The sequence below is a fragment of the Falco biarmicus genome, chromosome 1 (genome assembly GCF_023638135.1).
Source record: "Falco biarmicus isolate bFalBia1 chromosome 1, bFalBia1.pri, whole genome shotgun sequence".
NCBI lineage: Eukaryota > Metazoa > Chordata > Aves > Falconiformes > Falconidae > Falco > Falco biarmicus.
In genome coordinates, this window is record NC_079288.1 from 34,747,610 (window position 1) to 34,772,982 (window position 25,373).

The window sequence follows — 25,373 nt, forward strand, 5'->3', positions numbered from 1 at the left end:
CCTCCTGCCCCTGGGGGGGGAAACAAGAGCTGGGGAGGAGCCCAGTGCCCCCCACTGCTGCCCCCCAGCCCCACACCCCGGGGGGGTCCCTTCCCTTGGGGGTGTCCCTGCTGCTGGGGGGGGCACGGTGGGGTGCTCCACCCAAGGGCGGGGGGTGTCTCCTGTGCTTGGGGTGGTGTCAGCCGGGGGGGCGGGGGTGTCCCCTTCCCGCAGGGGGGGTGGCTCTTTTGGGAGGGGGGGGATCTATACCTGGGGGGCCTCTTCCTGTGGAGGCTGGGCGGGGGGGGGGCGTCTCTTTCTTGGAGGGGTGTCTCTGCTGGGAGGGGGTATCTATGCCCGGGGGGGCCCTTCCCCTGTGTGTGGGGTGTCCCTTTCTGGGGGTGTCCCCTGCGCGGGGGGCCGTGCCTCGGGCGGGCGGGCTGCCGGGGCGGGGGGAGCGGGGCAGCACCTGCGAGGCAGATGCCGACTTGTGCGGGGAACTCGCGGGGGAGGGACACGGGGGGGGACACACACGGAGGGGGGGGGGGCACGGGGACAGGAACAACCGCCCCCCTCCCCCCAACCCCCCCCCGCACTCACCGCCGGCTCCGCGCTCCGCTACCGCCGGGCCGGGCCGCGCCGCCCGCCCGCTCCCCGCGCCGGGCCGGGCCGCGGCTGTGAGCGCCGGGGGGGCCCCGCCGCCCACCGGCCCCGCGCAGCCCCCGCCGCCATCCGCCGCCGAGGGGCCGCGGCGGGGCGGAGCGGAGCCGGGAGCGGAGCCGGGAGCGGAGCCGGGAGCGGAGCCGGGAGCGGAGCCGGAGCCCAGCGCCCGCAGCCCTGCGCCGCCGCCGCGCCCCGGCCGGGAAGTTGGAGGCGGCCCAGAAAGGGCCGGGACGGGAGCGGCGGGCGGGGGCGGGGGGGACACACAGCGACCGCCCCCCCGCCCGGGTGTGATTTGACACGGCGAGCGGGGTCACACACACACGCCACGGGCCCCCCCAACCCCTGCGGTGGGGGGCGCCCCCCAGCAGCGGGGCGGGACCGACGTGTTCTGCCCCCCCCGGCACCCCCCCAGGATCGGGCCCTTCCCCAGCAGCGGACGGGACGGATGGGGTCTGCCCCCCCCCCCCCCCCGCGCGGTGTAGGGCAGGGCTATCCACCCCAGCCGCTCCAGCCCCCCCTCCTCTTCCTCGGGTGGGGGTCGCGGGGTCACCCCCGGGTAGGGATGCTCTCAAGAGAGGCCAGAAGTGGTACGGTTATAAACATCGGGAATTTTATTTTAAAAAATCCATCACAACCGTTAACATCGTTACAGTTCGCCGCCGCCGGGGGGGTGCGCACAGCATGCTCACGACAAGGGGGTCGCATGGGTTTAGTTTGCGTTAAACAACCATTTTCAAAGGGGGGGGGCTGGGAAGGGGGGAAGAAAAGATAACTCAGCACGCTACCGTTGAACTTGGTTTTAATGTTTCTCCACAAACGGTGAAAAATACTAAAGTACAGACAAGGAATAATCATAATGTTGTGGGCCAACATTATAAATATGGAATTATAAATTTAAAACATTTTCTGGTTTAAAAAATAAATCTGGTAGTAAATGCAGCTCTGCAGGGTCCGTCTCTAGTAGGGCCGGTCTCTGCGCTCCTGGCGGTGCTCACCCCTGTGCCCAGAGTGAGAGGCTGCATCAGTCACAGTGCCCCAGAATCTTTCCCCGGGCTGGGGGGGCTCCTTGCCCCACCAGCCGCTCGCCCCACCAGCCACTCACCCTGTTGCCCACTCGCCCCACCAGCCGCTCACCCCACCACCCACCCAACCCCAACCTGGTCTCCCAGAGGGAGTGGGCCCCTGGTGCCACCCTGTCCGCCTTCCCCACTGACCGACGAGGTGCCTGTCTCACACGTCAGGGTGCGGGGCCTCGCCCCCCCCAGCCGCTCTCTGTCCACCCCCGTACGTACTTGTCCATCTTTCCCGGCCCTCCGCGCCGTCCACCTCTGCCTCCGCCTCCCATCTGCTCCATCAGGGGTCCTGGGGGGCCGCCGGGCCCACCGCCTCCTCGCCGGCCACCTCCTCCATAGCCACCTCGATCCATACCCCGGCCTCCTCTGAATCCACCTCTGTCTCCACCGCGGCCACCTCTGAACATGCCACCAGGTCCCCCTCGGTCCATGAGGCCACCTCCTCGCGCGCCTCTCATCCCCCCAGGGCCGCCTCTACCACGGTCTCCGCCTGGGAGAGAGAGAAGACTCTCAGAGCAAGGCGAGGGGCGAGCCAGCCCGCATCGGGCATCACTCCGGCCTGTCAAATCCTGCCCCGGGAACCCGGCACTGGGAACGGGAGCAGGTCCAGGAGCTGCCGGGGACCCTGCTGGGAGCCAGGGCTGCAGGGCAGCGCCATGCGCACACCTCGCCCAGCCTCTCGCAGAGACGGGGCTCGTTAAGAGGGCACTGCCTGGTGAGGTGGAAGTGGTGCTTTGGGGAACCCAGGCGCTGAAGGCACCCCCAGGGAAGAGCCTTGGCTGTTCCGCAGGCGCTGGGAAGCGTGGGAGGATGGGAGGGCAGAGCGGTCCCAGCCTCCATTTTGCAGCTCAAGGAGCGATGAAGCCCCAGTAGCTCCTGGGGCTGGAAAGAGCCGCTCCCCGAGGAGCCCGAAACCAGGCCGGGGGCAGCCCGCTGGAAACCTGGCACCTCCAGGCCTGCCGGGAACCCTTCCGCACACGTACCTGGAGGGGGGAACGGGGGCGGCAGAAACCCTTCTGGTTTAGGAGCCTTGCACTGGTTGCACTCTGTTCTCCAGGCAAAGTTCTGGTTTCCACATCCCCTGGGTAAAAACACCAGTTAGCAGAGACCAGGGAGGCAGTCCTGGCCCAGTAACGCTTGGAAGCGTGTCCTGGCCGCTAGCAGGAGAGCACGAGGAGACACAAAAGCTGGCCGGCAGGACCTGCAGGAGGCCTACTGGCCTGGCATCCCCAGGCTGCGGTGGGGTGGCCAGCCTCCTCTGCTCGCTCAGCCACAGCCCCCAGGCCCCGACGCCAGCCCTCCCTTCCCGCTCCGGACAGGACAAAGGAACCTCCTTGGAAGGCCCAGCAAGTTATTCTGGGAAAGGCTCACTTGTCCTGGCCAGCACCTCGGACAAAAGGGCCCTTTCAGCGCTCTGAGATAAGAGACGGCTGTCGTCACCACGTGGGAGCAACCACCGAGGTGCCAGGCTCACGTGGAGCTGCCGTGCCGCGTGGGGACGCAGGCAGCACGGGATACTCACGGATTGGGACACTGCCAGTCACCAGCTCGGTGCTGGACGCTCCCGCTGGAGGCGTTTCCTCTGGATCCTCGTGGTCCTCTCGAGGAGAAGCCACCTCTGTCTCCACCTCTGCCCCCCATCCGGCCCATGGGGCCGCTCGGGCCGCCAGGCCCCCCTGGGCCGCCGGGCCCCCCCGGACCTGCAAGGAAGGCTCCATTAATCCCAGTAAGGCACCGGCTGCCACTGGAGGACAGGGTGCAGCACCTCCGGCCATGCCCTTTGGGGGCCAGGGGGCTGGACGTTACCTCCACGGAGGGGGGGAGGCATGCCCCGCTGCTCACGGGGGGGGATCCCGCCCCGCATGCTGTTCATCGGGCCCTTCTTCCGCGCCAGGGTGACTTTGAGCTTGCTCCCCTGGAAATCCTTCCCTAGGAGGAACACAAAGGCAAGAGCATCACTTTGGGCTGTGAACATCCACTCCTCACCAGACCCTGGTGTCACACACAACCGCACCGGGTTGTTCCTCACAGGGAAAATTTTACCCGTGTCTACGACAGCAGAAGGGCAAAATTCCACCCGCGGGACTGAGATACTAGCTACAGGAGGCAGCAGGTGACAGAAGCCTGGGCAACGGAGGGCAACCATAACCCCAGCACACCTCTCTGTTCCAGTTAAAACCAGGCACTTCTTTGGCAAAAGCCTGACCACCGACAGCTAGCTGCTTTAAAGGACTACGACCCTCCATGCACAGAGGACAGAAATGCTGACTTCAGTTGGACAAGAATTCAGTTCTGAAATCGGGAACGAAGCGCTTCCAGCCCAAAACACATCCCGCACGCTCACCATCAAACCATTCGACAGCTGTTTTGGCGGTAGACAGGTCATCGTAAGATACTGTGGCATCTCCTTTTGGTTTGCCGGTTTCTTTATCGATGTAGAGGTTTATCATGGGCTGCCCCGTCCTCTTGTTCATCTAGCGGGACAGCAAAACGTCACCTCAAGTCACACCTCCCCATACGCTGAGCAGGGATTCAGTCTTCTCTGTTCTGCTTTTGACTTGAGACAACCCAGCTCATTCTGGTGACTCCGTGGCAGAGGAAAGGGCCCCTCTGGCCTACCATGGGTAGCAGCTGCTGCCCAGACAACCCCGCAAAAGAAGGAGCCGGCCCTGAACAGCACTGCCGGACCAGGCAGGCCTCTGCCACGCACAGCTGGCAGCGCAAGAACCGAGCTGCAGCCTCCCCACATCCTCCTCCACTCTCCCCACCACACGAAGCCCTCACGCTGTCACATGCTCCACCAGCAGATTCACAGAGGCACATGGCTGTAAGTGTCAGTGCTTCCACAAGCCTAATCACGCTGCTGAGGGACAAATCCTGCAAGGGTTCTTTGGGAGAACATGAGCCAACAGGTTAATGCCAGGCTGCAGCCATCATAGCGCCCAACCAGCCCGAGACCTGCCAGCTCCTGGAAATGACGGGCTAAAGGGAGATGAGCAACGTGGAGGCAGGGAGGAGGTGGGCCACCCCTTTCCCCCACAGCCCACCAGCCCCAGGCCAACCTCTGCACACGCGCTCCCCTCACCTTGACAACACCGCACTGTTTGAAGAAGTCTGCCAGATCCTCCAGGGTCACATTATCATTGAGTCCCTGCACATAAACTGAACTGTTGTCTGAGTCCTCGTCTGGGTCCATAGGTGGGCCTAGGAGATAATTCAGGGTGTCATTGCAGGGAGAGGAGAGGCAGCGACCCAGCATAACGGAGTGCTTTTCATCACGTCATCCCCGCAGCCAGCTGCGGCTTCACTCTCAATGAGCGTATTTATGAAGTGACACAAAACCCCAGGCACTGAGAGAGGCGACTCTACGCCACCTTCCCCATGTGGGCAGGCAGGACTGTGCTGCAGCCCGCTGCTGAGCTGGCCTGCCAGCTGCCTCCTTGGCCAGACACCCACACCCAGCCAGCGCGAGGAGAACCGCCTGGTTAAACCGCTTGGTTATAATGGGAGACATCTGAGATGCAAGGAAAAGCTTCACGTCCTTTGGGCTCCCACACACGGACATCCACCCCCACCCCCACCTCGCTTTCCACAGCACCGTGCCGATCCTGGAAGGCTGACGCATAACTTCCAGACACGCCTGTGCGACAGGAAGGAAAAAGCTGCACGGTGACAGGCCAGGGGTGGCACAAGAGGAGGCCACTGGACAAGCATGTACAAGCTCCGGGCTAAGGCTGCCCGAAAACGGCTTTCTGCTGAACCAAACAGCTACAAAGCAGCTCCCTCAAAAGCCCCCCTAGTTCCTGTGGAGGAGGGTAAGCATCTCACAAACACGTGCGGTTTTCCACCAGTCCAGCTGTTCTGATGCACTGGGAATCAGAAAATAAACGAAATGGCCAGGAAGAGCCTGCAAATGGCAGAGCATCCTCGTGCTCCCACAGACAGGCGCGCTATGGGGCGACGCTTCCCGCAGCTGCAGAGAGCATGGAACGAGCGCAGAAGTCTCCATGTCATGAGCTCAGGAGAGAGTCCCGGGCAGTTATTGGCAATTACCTAAATCAAGGTCCGGTCCTTCTTCCATATGTCCTGCCAGTCAGGAAAGAATCATAAGAAGCTGTGTTAGTGCACGCCTTGCGGGCTGCAGAACCGACACACACAATACTATCTACTTATAACCACCATTCGATGGCGCTGGTTAAACTCCAATTGACCTGCATTGCAAAAACATCAGCAATGCACCTTTACTTGGTGATCGGTTTGCTAATTTTTAGCAGCTTTTCAAACCATTAACCACTATCACACTTTTTTTTTTTTTTTTAAAATGCTTTACCAGGCCAATCAGTTTTACGTTCATTAATAAAAAGTTACTTTACAAAAAAAAATTATTAAATCCAAACCATTTATTTTCCCCAAATTACAGAAGTTGTTGCTCAATTCTTCCAAGTTACCCTGTGTCCTGTAACCGCATACCCCTAGGCATTGCCGGCAGTACCCATTACAGTCTTGCTGTATATGTCATTTTAACCACTTAAAACTAATAAAAATTATACTTTGTTCTAAAAACTGACTGCAATTTTTTTTTTTTTTTAACACTATCCATTGTAATGCTCAAAAACTTACCACCAGGCTTATTGAAGCCACCTCGCTCTCCAGCGCTGCTGGGGGGATAAACGAAGAAATGAAGGCCTTTCCCTTTACAAAGCCAGTACCGCTCTGAGCCTCTGCGGCTCACTGGGAAGAAGGGCACTGGCTAAACATCTCCAAACAATGCATCTGTCTCTCTCTCTCTCATCTCGGCACTATGCCTTTCTTCAGGGCAGCTCGCTCAAATTTCCTTTACATATACGCAACCTTGCTTGTCTGGTTTTAGACACCACTTTGCTGTCGGTACCCTTGCATTACTTGTATGGGTATTATCAGTGCAATACTTGGCAAAAAATCTTTTCGAGCATTCTAAATTGGGCTTTTGCTTCAGAGAAATCATGGGGTCATTCACTGGTCAACTCCCTCCCCTCTGTGTGTACATAAAGGTGCACCCTCAGCCTCTCGCAGCACGAGAGCGAAACGAGCCCGCGGGTCCCTGACATTAACAGTTAAAAAGGTAGGAGACAACCATACGCGATACCTACAACACAGTTCAGATGACATTTCCGCTAAAAACCTCGGTATAAAGCCATACATTCAGGTCACTACTGAATTTAACAAGTCTCTGTGGAGGGAGAACTTACAGAATACAGCGGGGGCTCGAAGGCCTGGGGTGCAGCTTTGTGGACACAGACCAGAACGGCAGATTTCAGCACGCGCCAATGCAAACTGACGGCCGCAGCTTTCGTTGAAAGCTTTGGCTGAAGCGTTCAGCTAAGGCTGCTTTCAAGCGCTGGTTAATTAGGAAAATGCCACCTGAAAAGGATTTTGATGTTTCTTGCTCTTTTTGGAGAGACAAAAAGCTGTTTGGAAGGAAACGAGCAGAGGAGGGAGAGCACCGCCTATTTTCTAGCAAGTATTGCACCTCTAATACTGGAAAAAAAAAAGTCGTCAATACACAGTTTCAAGCTGTTGCATGCAGCTTTGCCTCCTTTTGTTAAAGTACACACCATTTACGTAATGTCTCTCTTTTTAAACATATACGTTTACACTTTTTAACGTTACACAATTCTAAAGTAGTATACCTCCTCTGGTTTTATTACCAAACAACAAGTACGCAGTTACCAAAGTTACAGAAGGATTCCATTTATACAATGAATACATTTGGTTAAAAATATTCTATGTATATTTTTCCTCTCCATATGGACACCGTGTCTAGTCCCACTTTTCATTATGCTGCCGGCTGAGTACTGAGTACGGGTACTTTTTAAGTATTGAAGTGTATACAAGGCTCTCACTTTGTAACCTGTAGCATATAAATGCGACAAAGCATGTTAAAAAGTTTCCATGTTTAACAGCCAATGAAAATATAAAATAACTGAGTCAATGAAAAAGGGCACGTTAATAACATCGAGCTCCTTACCTGCCGGAGACACTGAAATCCATCACCACAGCATGATAAGAAGGGCCGAGTTCCCCTACCTGCCCCTGGGCGTTCATAGGAAGGCCACCTTTTCCATGGACAGCAGAAAGTCTACGTCCATAGAGCAGGGGACCCCTTGTAATGGTCTAGTCAGGTGGAAATCACTACGTACGCAATTTAAGCTCGGATTAGGATGTGAAATCAAGAGATGGGTGACAAATCTTTTGCATGAGAAGCTCTGAAGGGGCTAGAAATTTTAAGATGTGATGATAGACATTTCAAGTGTCTACATCTACTTTAAACCATTAGAGATAAATACATCATGGGTGAAATCTTTATGCAGAACCTTGGAACTCTGTTCCACTCGAGCCAATTCAAACCACATGTATTCCAACACAAGCCAGTCTTTTTCTTCTCTTTCCATACACCGGTAGTTGTATTTCTCCGATAAAGATTTCATGCCACTTCATTTCGACAGAGCTATGCAGAATGGGACTATTGATTGCCCAACTCCGGTTGCCACCAGGCTGTAAAACACCTTAAGAAGTTGCCTGTCGATGAGAAGCTACAGTTCCGGCTGCCCTGCCAAGTACCAGGGCCATCCCACGCCACATCTCCAGGGCGCACCTAGGGACACTTCTGCATAGCTCTGAACGACTGTGTGAAGGGATGGAACACACACAAAGCTACATCTTCCTTCTCTTTAGGAGCCTCTGGGGTTAGTCCTCCTTCCTCACCTCTATCAAAACAAACACCACAGATGGGGAGACACACCGCTGATCTGAAGGCACAGGTTTACCAAACCAGATTTTGCCATCAGTTAAAATGGCCAAACTGATTTAGACCACCTGAAAGCTCCAAGGGGGAGCAGTCCTGGGAGCCAAGCCAGATCTCTTTACGTTCTTGGGCTCTTTTCTTCATGCTCCAACCAAGCTCTAAGTGTTCTGTCCACTCAAGAGTCATGGCTTCGACAGCAGCAATCTGCCCCAGGCATACACTTACAGACGTAGCTCCGCGTGCTAGCGCTAAGGTGAAGAGGCTGACACGAGGCTTCTGCCTTGTACATACCTGAACTGTCAAGATCCCCACTACCGAGGCACAGGGAGTGACTCCTGGACCTGGCGGAAGGTTTGTGTGTGTTCGATCCAGAGTTACTGTTAAACCCCACAGAGGATTTCACCTCGGCGCGACCGCGAAGGGAGCTGAAAGTTCCAGGTTTAGCAATACCCTAATTCCCCCCGGGGCCCAACCAGCTGCAGGACAGAAAAAAAAAAGATAGATCCTGCTCCTATTTCCCCTAGGATAGTATTTCCATGGATTAGAAGAAATGCTGCTACAGAGATGTCCTCCATGGAAGTACAGTTGGGAATGTCAACCTTTCAGTCCCTTCTTTCAATTTCAAATCCTATGGGTAAACCAGAATTAGATAAAAGGAGAAAAGATTTGCTCTTACCCCATTCCACCGCGTCCTCCTCCCCGCCCACCTCTGCTCATGCCTCCGCGATCATATCCCCCTCTTCCCCTGCCCCGGTTATCAGGGCCGCTCATATTCCGGTTCTCTCCTGGGCCTGAAAAGCCTCCGGAATCCTGTCCGTATACGTTCATGCTGCTAGGATGGTCCTGGCGGAACGAACCTAAGGAAGTTTGTAACAAACATGTTAGGGAGCTGCAGACAAGAGTGGGTCGAAGCTGCCTGTCCCTTTTCTAAGCCCTTTTACCTGCCTTAGCACCAGAACATAACCGTGACCATCATTTGCTATGGCACTTACAGAAAGAGCACTAACTTAAGGAGAGATGCGCCGCTTTCCATGTGCGGAATCAAGTTTCATGTCAGGCCCGACCAGTCCGACCTCTGCAGAACTGCCGCCTGGCCAGACAGAACTGTTCACAGCAAGTCTTGCCCACTCCAGCCACACTGTGCTTCTGTGGTTCCCAACTGCCCCTTCACCTTTGCCACACCGAGGAGAGTATCACAAGTTGCCGCTGCACCAGGCAAGGTGCCTTCCAGTGAGAAAGGGCAAAACCCAGCTGCAGCACACTCCCCCCTCAACAGAGCTGCAAGCTCTAGACCCAAAGTAATGCCAAACCTCCTTCAGAGACCGCCCAGCCTGCAAGGGCAAGGGAGACCAACCCTTTCGTCCACAACCACCCAGCTCTGCTAAGCACACTCACTCTGTTGGCCATAACTGCTGCTCTGCTGGCTGTACTGGCTGGGGGCCTGGCTGTAGGATCCGGTCTGGGGTGGGTAACTGGTCGGTGGTGGCTGCTGCCCGTAACTGCTTTGCTGGCCATAGCTAGTCTGCTGCCCGTAGGTGCTCTGCTGCCCGTAGGTGCTTTGCTGGGAGTAAGTGCTCTGATCGTAACTGCTTGGCTGCGTAGAGGAATAGCTGGAAGACAAAAGCATTGTAAAGATGGAAAGATGAGCCAAATCACTGGCAATGTGCATTAGGCTGCAGATGTGGCTCACACTAGAAGGTAATGCAATTATAAGCCATATGTAGTGTTGTAAACCATTTAAGAAGGTGAAGTCATTCTATGGAGGCTAGTCCGGTGGCAGGAGACAAAATAAACATAGTAAACTGCTAAAAGCAAAATCCATGTGACCAGTCACAGTTTATTCGTACCTCTAGAAAGAGGCAAAAGGGCCAGGGCAAAAATCAGGGGCAATGCAGGTAACAGGCTCCCCTTCTGCCTGGGCACTGAAATACTTTCAGGTGATGGATAATAAAACAGTCCCCTCTCATGCATGTCAGGCTTTGAGATAGAGAGATCAGCATATTGAACACACCCGAGGGGAAGAGATGAGCTCCTTGTCAAAGCCGTATTTGTAAGGAGGCAGCAAAAGTTTGCTGTAACACACTCCGTATCTAGGAAATGTCTTAAAAACATCTTGTCATCATTTCACCTTGCTACTGCAGGTGTGTATAGACACACTCATGCACTTAATCATAGCCCCATCTTCCCTACAACAGAAAGTACCCCAACACGAACCATACCTCCCTCCTCCCAGAGCACCAAACCTCCTTTTACACCTGTTTGTTTTAAAATCCCTTGAGAAAACCCCTTTTTGCCCAAGTTAACCTGAAAGTTCCCATGCCAGCTGCATGAGGCTTAGCCTGCTGGAATTGTTACCTGGTGGGAGGATAGGCGGGAGGCGCAGTGACCGGCTGCATAGGGTAGGTGGCAGGCACCTGAGGGTAGCTGTAGTTGCTCTGTCCATACCCTAGGCTGGGCTGGCTGTAGCCTGTCGTACTTGATTGTGGCTGGCTGGTCTCTGCTGGTTTGCTGCCATCCTGGGGCCTACGGAATAATGTGGAATGAGGAGGAAACATTAGTGCAAACCTCCACCTCTGGTAGCAACCGTTCACCCCCAGGACAGAATGCCACCACCTACTGCTTTGGGTAGCCTTACAAGCTGGCACCGCATCAGCGTCCGCCACTCTGGCAGCAGCTGATACATGCTCAGCAAACACTAAACATTTTAGCACCAGCTGCCTGGGTATCTGCACGCTCCTCTGCCATCAGGGAAGGCCTGGGCAGCATCCTAAGAGAACACGCAGAGAAAACAGGTCCTGTTCACCAGCTGCGTTATGAAACCAAAGGTGAGGGATTTAGACTTTGGCTGTAGAATTGAGCGGAGGGTGTGAAATGGCCAGGGAAGCAGTCAGCAGTGCTGCCCCTCCGCTCGAGCTGGTTTTGCACAACGCTTGGAAATGATGAGCTCAAACATAGCTGCATATGTTGTCAGTTAAATGCACCCACTGCTTGGTTTAGAATCCAGTGCAAGCAAATATCGCCCCATATACATTACTGAATGAAAGGAAAAGGATGTTGGGGGTTGGATTTGATGATCTTTAAAGGTCCCTTCCAGCCAAAACCAGTCTGTGATTCCATGTTTAGTATTAACTCTCAAGGCCTAAAATTAAAGAGAATAAATGTGGTTCGCATATCCCCTTCTATATTTGTCCTATACTGTTTATAATCTCTAAGTGTTTATCAGAATGGAATAAAAAGAGGTAAGCCTACTTTTGTTGTACAAACTGGGAAAAAAATATTTTAAATGTCAGGATTCATCCTTAAAGTGTAATCTGACAGATACACAGAAGCTCTGTGCCAAGCTCTGCCTTTCCTTACAGAAATGGTTGCCACAAACATCAGGTAAATGAATAAAGCAGTTTTTACTCATTACTAAATATTATGTAGTCTAAATCTTTCATACCACGAGCACACAATTAAAATTAATATAGTATTGACAGTGCCCAGACGTAAGAGATTTTAAGAAGGAAATCGACTACAGCATGTGCATCCATTCAGTACGTAGCAGTATCCTGCTTGACACTATGACTCAAGATCAGATCAGACTGGTCCATTTTTTTCCTACATTGTGAGTCAAGAGCCCGTTCTTGCTGCTTGGTTGCTCTCTTCATTGCCCAATAACAGTGCTGACTCACTCTGCTGGAACAGAACCTACCTACGCGGCTTCCTCCAGCCCCGCAACACAACGGGATCGGATGCAGCAAGTGCAAAGCTCAAGTGCAACAGGCAGAGAGAAGGTGTAAGCACAACCAGCAGGCCCCAGTTGAGTCAGTGGTGTGCTGGGGCTCTCCCCAGGAGCAGAGCGAACACAGCCTTAGGAGGAAGGGAGGAACCAGACGTTACCTTGCGGGAGCGGACGCTGCTGGCTGCTGCCCATAGGCTGGGTAGGCAGGCTGGGTGCCGTAAGCGGACGGTGCTGCGTAGGAAGCCTGGGTGGTGGTAACCGTGGCAGTGTTAGTATCGTAGGCAGCTGTGCCGTACCCCTGGACGGGCTGACTATACGCTGGGGGGGCAGTCGGGGTGGTATAACCTAGAACAGACCACAGCCTCATCAGATCAGTATGGTGACCTTTGCTCGTAACGTTTCACACTGCTGCGCTTCTGTTGACAGTTTATCAGACCTCAGGTACAGCACCGATTTTACCACTGCAAATGCATCACAGATAACCCAAATATGATGAGGTAACCCACACCACCCCCTCACAGAAACCCTGTGCCCTGGGAAGCCTCAGCCTACAGCTCCAGCTGTACCCTCACCATCCAAAAACCATACTCGTGAGGAGCTTTCTGGAAGCCACCCTTCAATCAGCATCCAAAGGCTGTTTGTTTACAGCTACCGAACCTCACGGCTAATTTAATAAAGTGCACGGTGGGCAAGCTGAGGCATGCAGCGTCTTCTGAACACGGGAAGATTAACAAAGCTCGTTAGCTCTGAAGTAAAAGAAATCCAATTGATTTAAGATGTATGGTCCCATCCTTTCAGCTTTTCTTTAAAAATAAAAGTACAAAATGGCACCAGGCTGACTTGAGAAGTCTTTTTGAGACATTTATGAAGTCTTATTTTAAGTAATTCTGGAAACAACAGAAAAACACTTTAACTTAAGATCAAAAAAGACGTGTAAGGTAGCTCCTGATGTACTTCCACTTTTCTTAGAACTTCAGTCTGTTTCAGGTAAAAAGCTTAGAGCTCATACTCATTTCTGAACAATTTTACTAGAATATCCAAGATCTCAAAACAGCTCCATTTAAATTACTCTTTCCAGCGGCCGCTACCGTGTAATTTAGCTGACCATTTGGCTTGTCACAAAGGTGAACTGTAAACCCGCTATTAACATGGTGGCTTTTTATAGTCAAGAGCTTTGCGAGTAGGTTTTCAAATCATGAAATGGGGACTTACATGAAAAAGTATCAATTAAAAATTTTGTTGGCAAAAGCTGACTTACTAAAAATACAAAACATCGATTGCCAAAGAGCAGCCAAATGGTCTCAGTCTTACTGATGTGATCTTAATCGCATCAATTAAGGTAACAGCTTCTCAATCGCTTCTTAGTTTTAATAAACACCGGACACTTGTGACATACTCTTCCTTCTAATTATACAGCATTTTAGGCAATTGTGCTGTAGGTTTTTCTTTCAACTCCCTCATTTGCAAAACAAATGTACTTCAAGCACAATATAGCATGCCCTCATGAAGCACTGCAGTACTTCCACATCTTGCTGCCTCTGCTACAAAATCAGGACCCTTCGCATTGGCTCTCTGAATCAGCAAGTAAAGAGGAAGAGAAGTGAGAGGAGGAAGTTTGCACTTAGTTAAAAAACAAACACATTAGTTAGCACAGTAGTTAAAATAAACAAACTTCAGCTTTCCATCCCCAGTGTTGCTCTGGAGCTTTCTAACCTCGGGATCCTGATGAAGGGGCTCTAAGGGGACACAAGCCTGTCCGCTCTTGTTACCTGCAACAGCTAGCCTAAAAATCCCTGCCCACTCCCACAAGCCTCATTCCTCCTGCCCTTGGCCCCCCCTGCTTGTCACACTACCACCCTCCTGCTGAAGGCCGCAGGCCGGCTTCCCCCATCACAGGGCTGCCAACCTGGAAACATGAAAGCGGGAGAGAAGAGAGTAAGCTGGTCTCCCACCGGGAAATAACTTGCATGAACCACTAGCAAATCAGCTTTCATGGTCATTATTCTTTTTTGCTGAGAGGTCCTCTGAAAAGCAAAGTCCTGTTCTGAGTGTTGCTAAGAAGGGTGAATGGGATGATGCCAAACAGGATGAGTGTGAGTTTTAGAGCCTCGGACGAATTTAAACAGTCCAAACACTTAAATGTGAGCCACCACAGCATTTCCACAGAGAGCACTGACACCAAAAGTTAAATGAATCCTTATTTTAACCAGCTGAAGCCTGACCGCATACTAAAAAAGCCTGCTGTTTGCTTAAGTACAGCCTGCAGTAAGCACTGCTGCAGCCACAGCCTTGCCCTGGGCTGTCCTCATCAGACTCAGAGTTATAGGGTGGTCTTCCTCATCCGAGCCTCCTTTCTGGGTACTGTTAGCGGCAGCACTAACCTCTCCAGTCAAGCAAGTGAGCAGGTTTGCTAACACCTGGCTCTGCACAGTGAATAGAATAAAAGGGAGGGGGAAAAAAAATTCCTGAATTTTAACGCTTCAGCTCTAGATGGAGCATTTCCCTTGTGCAAGTGTGCTCAGCAGGAAGGGTTTGTAACAAAGCAAGAAAAGGCAGTGATTTCACATCCCACTGGTCTACATTTTTATTTCAACAACTTACTTTAGGTACTCTGAAAATCCTCAAGAGCCGTATTTTTGAGGAGGGCATTTACATTACATCACTTTTCACTCCTCCCCCCACCAGGTTAATAAGATCAACAGCAAGTCTGCAGAACAGCTACTGTAAGAAAAAGGTAACAGAAGAACTTTGATAACCTGCTTAAGATGTCCAGTTATGTTGCTCAGTTTCCTCTCAAAGTATCCAAGCCTGCAAGCAAAACCCTTATTGAAGTCTAGGAATTCTTCAGGTGGAGGGGAAGCTTGCAGGATTTGGTCCTCAGAGAACATCAACTGAAAATACTGGATTCAGAGAGATTTATTCTGAAATAAGCAGGCTTCATGTCAGCTAGCAGCAGTGTCTGAATGCTTCTCTCTGAAGCAAGCAGTATTAAAAGCTACCCATGGGGTCTGCATGCCCAGCAAGAGCTGACTCCTGTTCGGCATGCACATGTTCTACGAGTGAGGGGCTGCAGAGGGTGACACAGAGGTGACCCTCTCTCTGCTCCATTTTGGTATAACAGATCATTGTGGTAGCCAAGACAGCTATGGGTGCGTTCGCTTCACCTCGTAAATACAACAGAAACTTAAAATATACATAAACCTGCATTGCACAGGTAAAAAGAGAAGTGGGGGCCGGCTGTCTTTAGGGAGTAATTCCCACTTAGCTACTTAAAGGAGATTCATACTTGAATATTTGAAATAATGTGTTTGCCCCCAAACGACACTGTTAGCAAGCCAATAACCCTAACAGATGCAGCTCTTTATTTATTCTTGTAATTCATGCTTATACACCGCAGTGATTAAAGAGCAAACCATGACCACAGATCTGATGGTGCTGATTAATCCCCTAATCCAGTTGGCATCCGGGCAGCTGCAGAGGAGCCCGCAGGCTCCTGAACCCCTCTTCTCCGTAACAAAGTCACTGGGTGACTCCAAGACACCTTTTGCCTACAGCCCCGGGGAGGTAACTCTCACCTCAGGTGGCCCAGGAGTCAGTGCAAGGCTGGGTGGCAGACTGCTTGGGACGGCAAGGTCCCCCGGCAGGCTAGAACAGTCCTCATCCGAGTCTCTGAGGCGATGCAGAGGAACAGTCTCTGCCACTCCGGCACAGTCCTGAGAGGGTGGATCTGCACAGGATTTGAATTTCCTTGACTGCAATGGCATCTTACCCAAAAAATAGGCTGGTAAGACAAAAAAAAAGCACTTTGCTTTTAAGTAACTGCAGGCATCCCTCTGCTACAAAAAGGCAATGCCTAGGAAAAGTAAATTGAGATTCAACCATAAAAATTGCACGTCTCTTGGGGCATAAAGATGTATGCCTCAGGCAACACCCCGGGCTTTATTTAGTATGAAAGGCAGAGACTGAGCGAGGGAGACAGGCTTTAAGCACTACCAGTCTCATCTGCACAGCTCTGGCTCCTCAAGGAGAGGCAGGTGTAGGAAGAATAAATACAGCCTGGCACTCTGCCTGGAGAGTAACACCAACAGTTCTGCCACAAACCAATGCTATGCGGACTGAGGCAAATCGTACTTGAAGGTCTGATACGATCATTTGCTTGACCACTTCCTGAGTTTTCTTTTTTTCTTTTTATGAAAGGAAAACTAAGTTTTTTGCTTTAAAAAAAAAAGGCAGCTGTGCAGAAAAGACACCTAATATTCTTATTCCTCCAGCAAATATACTCTTAACAAACAAGGAAAAACATGAACAGTCCAGCTTCTTGTGACCCCTGCAGGACTGTAGTCCATAGTAAGGATTAAGGGACCCAAACACTTCTAAGAAACGAGTTTTGGATGTCCACAAATCCTTTGTGCTGCAAATTTATGTCCATATAGTTTGAAATGAAAGGAAAAAAAACCTATAGAGAACTTGCAGAGATGCTGGTTGAAGGGTACTGGCTCTCATTCTGCATGCACTAACTGCCAGGCAAAAATTTTCCTTATCTGTGTGAAGACGTTATGTATTTTAAATGCTGTATCACTGGATAGACTATAGGTTAACGTTTTCTCTCCACCTCTTCCTTGTGAGGCATTCCTCAGCGGCTGCTGTGGCCAGATACCCCACTGCCTGTCTGTCCTGGTATTCCCTTGCTTTAGGAAGTATTTAAGAAAGCTCCCACTCTAACAGACGTTCATTATGTCTTGCATAGCAAAGGATGGACCTGCAGAAAACAGTACTCAAAGCATTAAGTGGAGGAAAATTTGCTTTCTTTTTCAAAGTCTCCCAAATACTCAGTGCAAATATACCAGAATCGAATGATGTCTCAATAGCTTCTTTCAGACATTACGACACTCATACGTACGAAACTCCAGTTCAAAGAGCACACACTGGAATAGTTCACAGCGCATTAATGAACATGTGACATGTGTCTGCACTGGAAATCCAAAGACAACACCGAACATGCAAAGGTGGTGGTCAGGACGTCTGGATGTGTCTAACCATGCTGTTTACCCTTTAGGAAAAGGTAGGACAATGGGGTTAGATTCACCCGAAACATCTCGGCATGCCTGTCATTAGTGCTCAGGAAGTTTTATCCATAAAGTTTTATCGGAGGCCTTACAGAGATGTGGAGATGGCAAACAGCATTGCAGCCTAGCAAATTCTTACTGTCATCATGTGTGCGCGTTCTGATGCTGGATGTTTTTAGTGCTAAAACCAAGCGACACCTAAAGGGTTAACACCACAAGTTTAGACAGGATGAGACAGCATTTTCCATGCAAGAGTGAGCAGGATAGTCAAACCTGTACTGGTCCCTTCTACTGTGGGAAGCACAAGACAAAAAGTAGAGGGCACACTATCAGAACAGGCATACATCACTTCCACTGATTTGATTTTCAAGCAACCGAAGTGCTGAGGACACCGGTTCTCAAGAGCAGCCAGAGAACACGCTCCCAGGGAGCGCTGCCACGCAGCTCGCGTTTGCTTTGCTCTAAGCACAGTACGCTCTGCAGCCATGCTTAGTTCCACAGCATGAACCAGCACCCAAAATGTTCCCTGCAAAAATTAAATGGGCACGTTTATTTACTCCTCCTCAGCCCACCCGCACCCTGACATCACTTTAAACTGCCCTTCGCTCAAGGCAGGCTCTTGGGGAATGAAACCCTTTCCATATCAGAGTAATTCAGTATGGTTTGGGCTGGAATTCCCCAACACAGACTTCAGCTCAACTCTCTCCCCAGGATAAGCCAAGCCTCGCAGGCACGGAGTTTCTTACCGGTAGGAGGTTGCCCGTAGGACGTTGCATATGCAGTCTGCCCATACGTCGCAGTCGTCTGGGGCTGCGTGTAACTGACATCGGTGGGTTGTCCGTAGGTTCCGTAACTCTGTTGCCCATACGTCTGCTCCAAAGATGATACAAATTTAATTCATGAACAGAAGTGACTCACAGGTGTTGCAGAGATACACACAGACCATTTCAGTGACGCACACAGACTGGGGGGATCTGTGTTACCTGAGGTACTGAAAGTAACCAGAGTCAAGCCAACGCTACTGTAAATTCACATCTGTAATGAAGTTACAAACACAGTTTTTCAATGCCAGGACCAGAGGGGCAGCCTCTTACATTTTCACAACACACCTCTGCTCTACGTAAAGCAAAAGATGAAAGCATCCAGCACCTCATGATTGCCTGGGCACCTGTCAACCTTCACAGGTACCTCCTGAGGGCTAACCTGAAACACAGGGAGTGGGACTACTCAGAGGGCACAACTGCATAAAGTAAAATAAGTCAGTTACCTCAGCATGAAAACTGCTTCAGTGTTCACTAGAAGAAACCTATTTCAAGGTTTCAATGAAGTTATTCTGAATATTCTCCATGTCCACCAGCCAATAGTTTGAAAAATGGGAGTTTACAAAGGCACCCAAGGATGGAATCAGCAGGAGCATCCAAGGGCTTACCATCACCAAACCATCCCAGTTACAGCTACTCCCACCCTGGTGCCTTTGCATTCAGCAAGAGATCAGCTCTCAACTCACACCTTCCCTCGGGCTCATTTTCAAGTCTAGGCTACCACTAAAGGATCACGCTTCGTCCGGCTCAATCCTGAAGACAGCACCCCAAAGCAGCTCCTCGGCCGCGGCGATCCAATCGGCAGCGCAGCGTGGCTGGATTAGTGCAGAGCTGCTGCTGCTGCAGTTTTGGACCTCAAGAGCGATCTCAGCCCCCAGCCACAGACCAGCCAGCTCAAACCTCAGGCACCAGCCACCCTCCAACAGCTCTGTGTGGCCTGCAGTTCGGTTTAAGACAAAACTGTAGCCACAGCTCAAGAAGCAACATAAAGGCAGCCTTAACGTCCAGATTCTCAAAGGGATTTAGTGACTTCTGTAGGAGCTGGGAACTTAAAAACACTTTTTGGGATCTAAGCCTGTGTTACTCATGAGCCATCCTCCTTGAACTCAAGCCACAGATCTTAACCAAGAGTAGAAACATCTTGACCAGATTGAGGATGTTCCTGTCTGTGGAAGCTCCTATCAAGAGGCAGGAAACACTGCAAACCTCCCATGGCTATCTGCCTGCAGCTGAGTTTATTCAGTTAGCTGTTTTAGTCTCACACTAGAGGATGTTGTTGAAACCTTCTGTTCCTACACCTGCTAGTCTGCTTACACTTGTCCTTCCGTGTACCCTACAAGGGGTAGCAGTTCTTGCAATTGTTCTGTCTTAAAAATCTTTATTCAAAGTAAAAGTTACCATCATTTAAGCTGACCCAAACGCCCTCCTGTAACACTGAAATTTTTGACAAAGTGCCTTCTTACCCTGCTGCAGGAACAAGTGAGTGCAGTATTCACGCAGCCTCGCCTGCCTCAGACTGGCTAGTGCAGGCAGCAGCAGGCAGCATGGCACAGGCAGCCTGAGTGGCATGGGAAGGCAGCTCCTGCTCAGCCCCACAGCACTAAAGCCAAGCTGTTGCCACAACCAGAATTAACCAATTAAAAGCTGCTCAGTAACACTCCAACATGACAACGTGGTGAGTTTTATCTCTGTAATACAGACATACCTTTGGGCTGTAGGATTTTCCCTTCAAAAACCTCTCTGGAGAGGCGAGGGAAAATTAACCTACACCACTTTTTGAGGACAGATGTTTACTTTTGAAAACAAACTTGCAGTGTGTATACAAATGTGTTTTTAGTAACTTGGACTATAAGGATTAAAAATAAGCATGGTTTAATTCATCTCTTAAAGATCATAATTCTGCAGTCTAGCCAACTGAGAGTATTAATAGTTTAGCAACAATACCTCCATGAAAAAATGTATTCCCTCCTCCTCCTCCGTCCAACTGCTACAATCTCACAAATGGCAATTCCCCCCCTATTTTTTTAGGTTTTTCTCTCCTACACTGCTGAGTAAAACACCCACTAACATGCTGGTGTCAAACATACACCAAGAATTAGGCTTTTATAATCCTCTTGACAACAACCACCTTAGGCTCAGATATATTAACAAAGGGGACTGTTGAGGCTCCTTGCCATTTAGGTTTGTTTTCACTTTAAGAAAGCAGTTCAGGCTGTGTGGGAAGCTACAAGGCAACTTTTAATGACAGATTTTGATGTCGCCACTCAGTGTTTTTTCTGGCTGGTAGAGCCCCATGTAGTTTACTGGAAGACATGTGATTCAGCAGCAATTATAAAACCGTCCCGTGTTTTACCTGGGTGGTCTGTGCATATCCTTGAGCTGGCTGAGGTGCATACGCGCTGTAGCTGTAAAATAAAGTTGAAGACATTTATAATGCATCCCTGTATTTCTGACCTGTGTAAAACATGTATCACAAGACAATTTTCACATATCCATATGATTTCTGCTGAAATACTATGGCAATACAAAATACAAACGTTAAAGGAAAACCCTAAGATTTACAAACATACCTGAGCTAAGACTAAATTGCAATTATTACATTCTTACATTATATCCTTTTGAAACAGAGAGGATAAAACCATAATGCCACTTACCCCTGCTGAGCTGCAGCTTGGCTATAGGTACTATAATCTACAAGAAAAGAAAAAAAAAAAAAAGGGAAAACAAAGGTTGCCAAAGGTTTAACAAAATTAACAGCAGCTGGAATTTCCTCCTGTGGCTTGAAAGAACTGCTATAAACCACTGGAAATCCAGTTTCAAAAGAGTGTAAGGTAAATGCACTTTTTCAGTCTTTTTGAAGGAAACAAAACCTCTCTTCCCTTCATTGTTACTGCTGGTTGCAGCAGCAACTTTGATCTCAAATGACCCTACTTTAATTTAACTGCCACCTTGGATGACACCCAAGGGGGCTAGCAGGAGAGTGTTTTGTTTTGGAACAAAAGAAAACACTGGGGCTGACACTTACAAACACCCCCCCACCCCCCCTCATTTCAAAGGGCCAGGTTGCAAGCTTTTGGGTCTGTAGAAACCACCACCCTTCACTCTAATTTTCAAGGACACAAACAAATGGCTGGGAAGTTCTAACAATTGTCCCCTAGCAGGGTTTGAGATACACAGCTGGCAGTAATTCCTTCCCCAAAACCCCCATCCACACCAATACCCTGATTCAGAGGGAAACCAAAATCCTGAAAATCTAAACAGAAAAATCTATGCTGAACCCGTTAGCTGGTGGGAACGGAAAATGCGTCCACATGGCAATTACAAAGCTATATTTGAAATGATTACAGCTCCTAAATGTACTCTTTCCTTCAAAGTCACCAAGCAACTGCAGTACCCATCCAAACATCTACAGCATACGATGAATTCATCATTCTGACCAGACCCTGCCAGGCAGATTCCCGCTCTCCCGGCATCACAAAAGTCCCGAGAAGAGAGATCAGGAATGAGTCCCAACCTTGCTCGCATTTGCTGCCTGGGTCACGGCATCTGACAGAGCTGGAGGCAGAAGCTGGACATTAGTAGAGCTTTCCTTAGGCAGAGCCAAATAGTCCTGTGTGGAAAGGTTTCTCTGTTTCTATTGCAATCCTACCTCAGGGTATGATGATCTCAGAAAATTGAAGATAATGAATTTGAGGAACCCTCAAGAAGGAAACTGACGACTTCCTCCAGCCTTCAGTTATCCCTATATTGTGAGGACCGCTTTAACGCCTCTATCGCGCTGTTTGCAAGTGAAGGTGATGGAGCACCACGAATCATTTTGAAAATTATGTTTTCATACACTAGAACATCCTGCTTCTTGAGGCCACAGATTCATCCCTAATAAAGCTTTCCTCTCCTCCTCCTAACCCCTCTATGCGAGCTTACAGCTTTTCCTCCTTTTCACTCCCCTCCACTGACGCTGGAGCTCAGACTACGGAGTGTGTGTTGATGGACAAGGAAAGAAAGTGCCATGACTCCAGCAGTAATTTTTCACAGATATTAATTATGTGGACCTTGCAACAGAGCACAGGAATCAGTAGAAGTACACAAGGAAGATGCCCAAAATATCACACACACCAGAAAGACGCTGAACTGCTATCTGAAGGCTTCCATGCTCCTGAGACACACCATACAAGTTGTTAAACTACTTCAGCACTATTCCTGCTTTCCTTACAGGTTGTCATGTTTAATATTGAAAAATTTTGCTTGTTAAATTCAGAGTTGCTTTTTTTTTCTCTCCAGTCCACACGTGGCTCTAAGCCCTGCTAAATCCTGAACATTAAAAACCATTAACATCCACTCCCCTTCATCCGTCTCCCCTCTCCCATCGCCTCCTTGCACCAGCATGTCTCCATCCTCCCCCACATATCACTGTATACCCTCCCCCACCCCTGCCTCCTCTTTTCCAACTCTGTTCCTACTCCAGCCACCAAAACCTCCATACTCTGCATTTAATTCTCATTTTCTGCACCCCTTTCAGTTACTACAATCCTCCAGGCTGGTAAAAAATGCCCAGGCTGCTGAGCACAGACCCCCCCCACCATCATCCTTTGCTGGCAGACCCCCAGCAACCTACCACCCTCCCAAAGAGCTGCCGGGCCCCTGAGCTACTCACATGGTCTTCAATTAAAATACTCATCACACCCCCCTTCCCCCAGCCTTCCCCAGTCCCACCTTGACACAACGTTCTCCCCTTTGTAGGATTTAAATCTAGGTGTTGGATTTGCAATTTGCCTCCAGTAATCCCTCTCTTCTAATCTGCTCGAGTTTACATTAAAGCAAAACATGTTAAAAATATTATGGTTCATTTAGTTAAAACCATCTCTGAGCCTTTATTTCCAGTGGGAAATTAATCTTCATCCTTCTATTTCACAAGGCTCAAGAGCACAACAGCACAGCCAAAAATAGCAGCTCCCATGGAAGAACACTTCCATGCATTAAGTGGAAAGGCAGCTGTATTTTTAAACCCCATTTTGACAATTCCATTGGCACATGTTTCTTTAGTAACTTTTTCTTTTTTAACTCTCCAAGGTGATATTAGTCACGTTCCCTCACACTCTGTGGCTTGTGACATTTTCCTTTACGGAAAGATCCAACCTTCAGGTGCTGGGTTTTAAAACTACTTTAAACATGATGTTGCATGGTTGGTAACTCTCAGTTTCGACCTATTTGCAGCCAGTTGGAGGCCTCGTGTAAAAGCACATTTCCTTCTATGCTGCTTCACTGATTTTATTCAAAGAAATTACATTTGCACCAGAAACCATCCTGAATAGCCCCCAGGAAGGCCGGAGGCAGGCTGGAAGCCTTCGGCAAAGAGAGGGATCTCCCGAAAGCCAGGAACTAGGAGGGATTTCTGGGGCTGGAAGGCCAAAGCCCCGCTCCTGTAAGCCACCCCCTGGCAAACCCGGCGGGGAGATCACCCGGGCACCGCAGCCCCGGGGAGGCACCGCAGGGTCCCGGCCACCGCGGGGACAGCGCTGCTGGGGGACAAGGGCAGGGGGCCCCCCGAAGCCCGCGGCCCAGCCGGGCGGGAGGCCGCCCCCTCAGCGCGGGGCTCGGGGCCCGGCTCGCCCCGCCGTGCCAGGGCCGCGGCCCGGCCCCGAGGCGCTGCCCCCGCCCCGCTCCCCTCGGCCTGGCAGGCGCCAGCCCCGCGTTCCGCCCGTCGCGGCGGGCGCCAGTGCAGGAGGCCGGGCCGGCTTCGGCCGCTCCCGTCCAGGCGGCCCCCGCCGAGGCCCCGGGCCAGCCTGACCCCCCCGGCCCCGCTCACCCGTCGACGCCATTTTCTCGCCTTCCTCCTCCGCGCTCCCAACGTCCGGCCGCCGCCACCGCCCCGCACTGCGCATGCGCCGCCAGGCCCCGGCGGGACGTACCACGGCGGGGGCGGGGAGGTCGCCGCTGGGGGCCGCGCACCGAGGGCTCGTCCCGCCCCGCCCCGCCGCCTCCCGGCGGCTCCCATTCTGCGCGATGAACCGGGACCGGTCCGCGCCGCAGCGACCGCCGCTGGGGAAGGCAGTTCTCTCGCGGCGCGGGGCGCTCCCCCCCGCCGGGCCGCGGGATGGTACGGCCCGCGGCCGTTAGGGACCGTCGCGCAAGAGCCGTTCGGCCCGGGAGGCGGAGCGGGGGGCGCTGGGCCGTGATGTCATCGCCGGGCGTCACGCGCGGGGTGGCTGCTGGCGTCACGCACCAACAAGTGCCGCCACGCGCTGCGCGTGCCGGCGGTGCCCAGTGTGGCGCGGCGGAACGTCATCGTCCTGACATCACGCTCCAGCAGGTGACACCGCGGGCCGTGCGTGACGTCAGCGGGGCGTCGCGTGTCACATGCTAGCAAGTGACGCCGCAGGCCACGTGAGCTCCCGCACCGTGCCTGGCGCTGCACGCTGCCCCGCGTGACGGACTGACATTGCGTGACATCATGTATGACATCATGTGTGCCAGCACCCTGCCATGCTGCTGGTGGTGTCCCATGAGGCCACCTAGGTGGGGACACAGGTACGCCACAGGGCCAGCCCTGGCTGGCACGGCACCCCGGGGTGCCCCTGTCCCCAACAGCTGCCACTCGTGTGTCCCCAGTGCCCTGTGCCCCCCCTGGGTGCTGGGGGGCTGCGGTGTGGCCTGCAGCCCATGTGTGGCATGGGTGGGTGTCCCAGGGGTGTCCCAGGGTGGGTGGGTGTCCCATGGGTGGTGTGGCATGGGCAGGTGTCCCAGGGGTGGCATGACATGGATGGGCATCCCATAGGTGGCATGCTGTGGGTGGGTGCCCCATGGGTGGTGTGGCATGGGTGGGCATCCCATGAGTGGCACGGGGTGGGTGGGTGTCCCATGGGTGGTGTGGCATGGGTGGCACAGGGTGGGTGGGTGTCCCATAGGTGGTGTGGCATGGGTGGGCATCCCATGGGTGGCACAGTGTGGGCGGGTGTCCTATAGGTGGCACGGGGTGGGTGGGTGCTCATGGGTGGTATGGCATGGGTGGGTATCCCATGGGTGGCACAAGGTGAGCAGGTGTCCCATGGGTGTCCTGGCACAGCTGTGTGTCCCCTGGTCTCCCTGCAGGTCACCACAGCCCATCTCCCCCTGGCCCCGTCCCACCCATTGGCAGCCCCAGGGGCACTCCATGGGACCCTACCCCCAGCCCCCAGCCATCCACTGTGGGTAGAGGGGACCCCCTTCAGCCACCCATGTCCCCACGAGCCTGCGTCACCCAAGGAGGTCCCCCAGGGCACCAAG

General features: G+C 51.9%; 1 protein-coding gene across 5 annotated transcripts; it reads right to left on the reverse strand.

Annotated features, from left to right (window-relative positions):
- Positions 1-1,424: 1,424 nt before the first annotated feature.
- Positions 1,425-24,015, reverse strand: EWSR1 (EWS RNA binding protein 1). 5 transcript variants are annotated; one of them, XM_056335619.1, is made up of 18 exons: positions 23,917-24,014; positions 20,765-20,801; positions 20,464-20,515; positions 18,036-18,159; positions 17,563-17,580; positions 12,382-12,568; positions 10,855-11,022; positions 9,895-10,109; positions 9,176-9,356; positions 6,336-6,370; positions 5,769-5,801; positions 4,801-4,919; positions 4,060-4,189; positions 3,522-3,644; positions 3,238-3,415; positions 2,699-2,796; positions 1,935-2,205; positions 1,425-1,639 (listed from the first exon to the last, which is right to left on the reverse strand). In XM_056335619.1, exons 1-18 carry the CDS (start codon positions 23,990-23,992, stop codon positions 1,600-1,602), a joined length of 2,085 nt encoding a protein of 694 aa, XP_056191594.1. In that variant the 5' UTR covers positions 23,993-24,014; the 3' UTR covers positions 1,425-1,599. The 5 variants fall into 5 exon arrangements, with proteins under 5 accessions (XP_056191594.1, XP_056191585.1, XP_056191613.1 ...); XM_056335610.1 differs by having other exon boundaries at positions 6,336-6,373; XM_056335638.1 differs by lacking the exon at positions 17,563-17,580.
- Between the last annotated feature and the right edge of the window lie 1,358 nt (positions 24,016-25,373).

Bases quoted from the DNA above. Each gene is read 5' to 3' on its own strand.
- EWSR1 (XM_056335610.1), bottom strand. From the start codon at position 23,992: ATGCGCAGTGCGGGGCGGTGGCGGCGGCCGGACGTTGGGAGCGCGGAG. The intron at 5,802-6,335 runs GTAAGTTTTTGA...CCTGACTGGCAG, and splicing joins TGGCTTCAATAAGCCTGGTG to GACATATGGAAGAAGGACCG. The intron at 4,190-4,800 runs GTGAGGGGAGCG...CTGTCCCGCTAG, and splicing joins AACAGTGCGGTGTTGTCAAG to ATGAACAAGAGGACGGGGCA.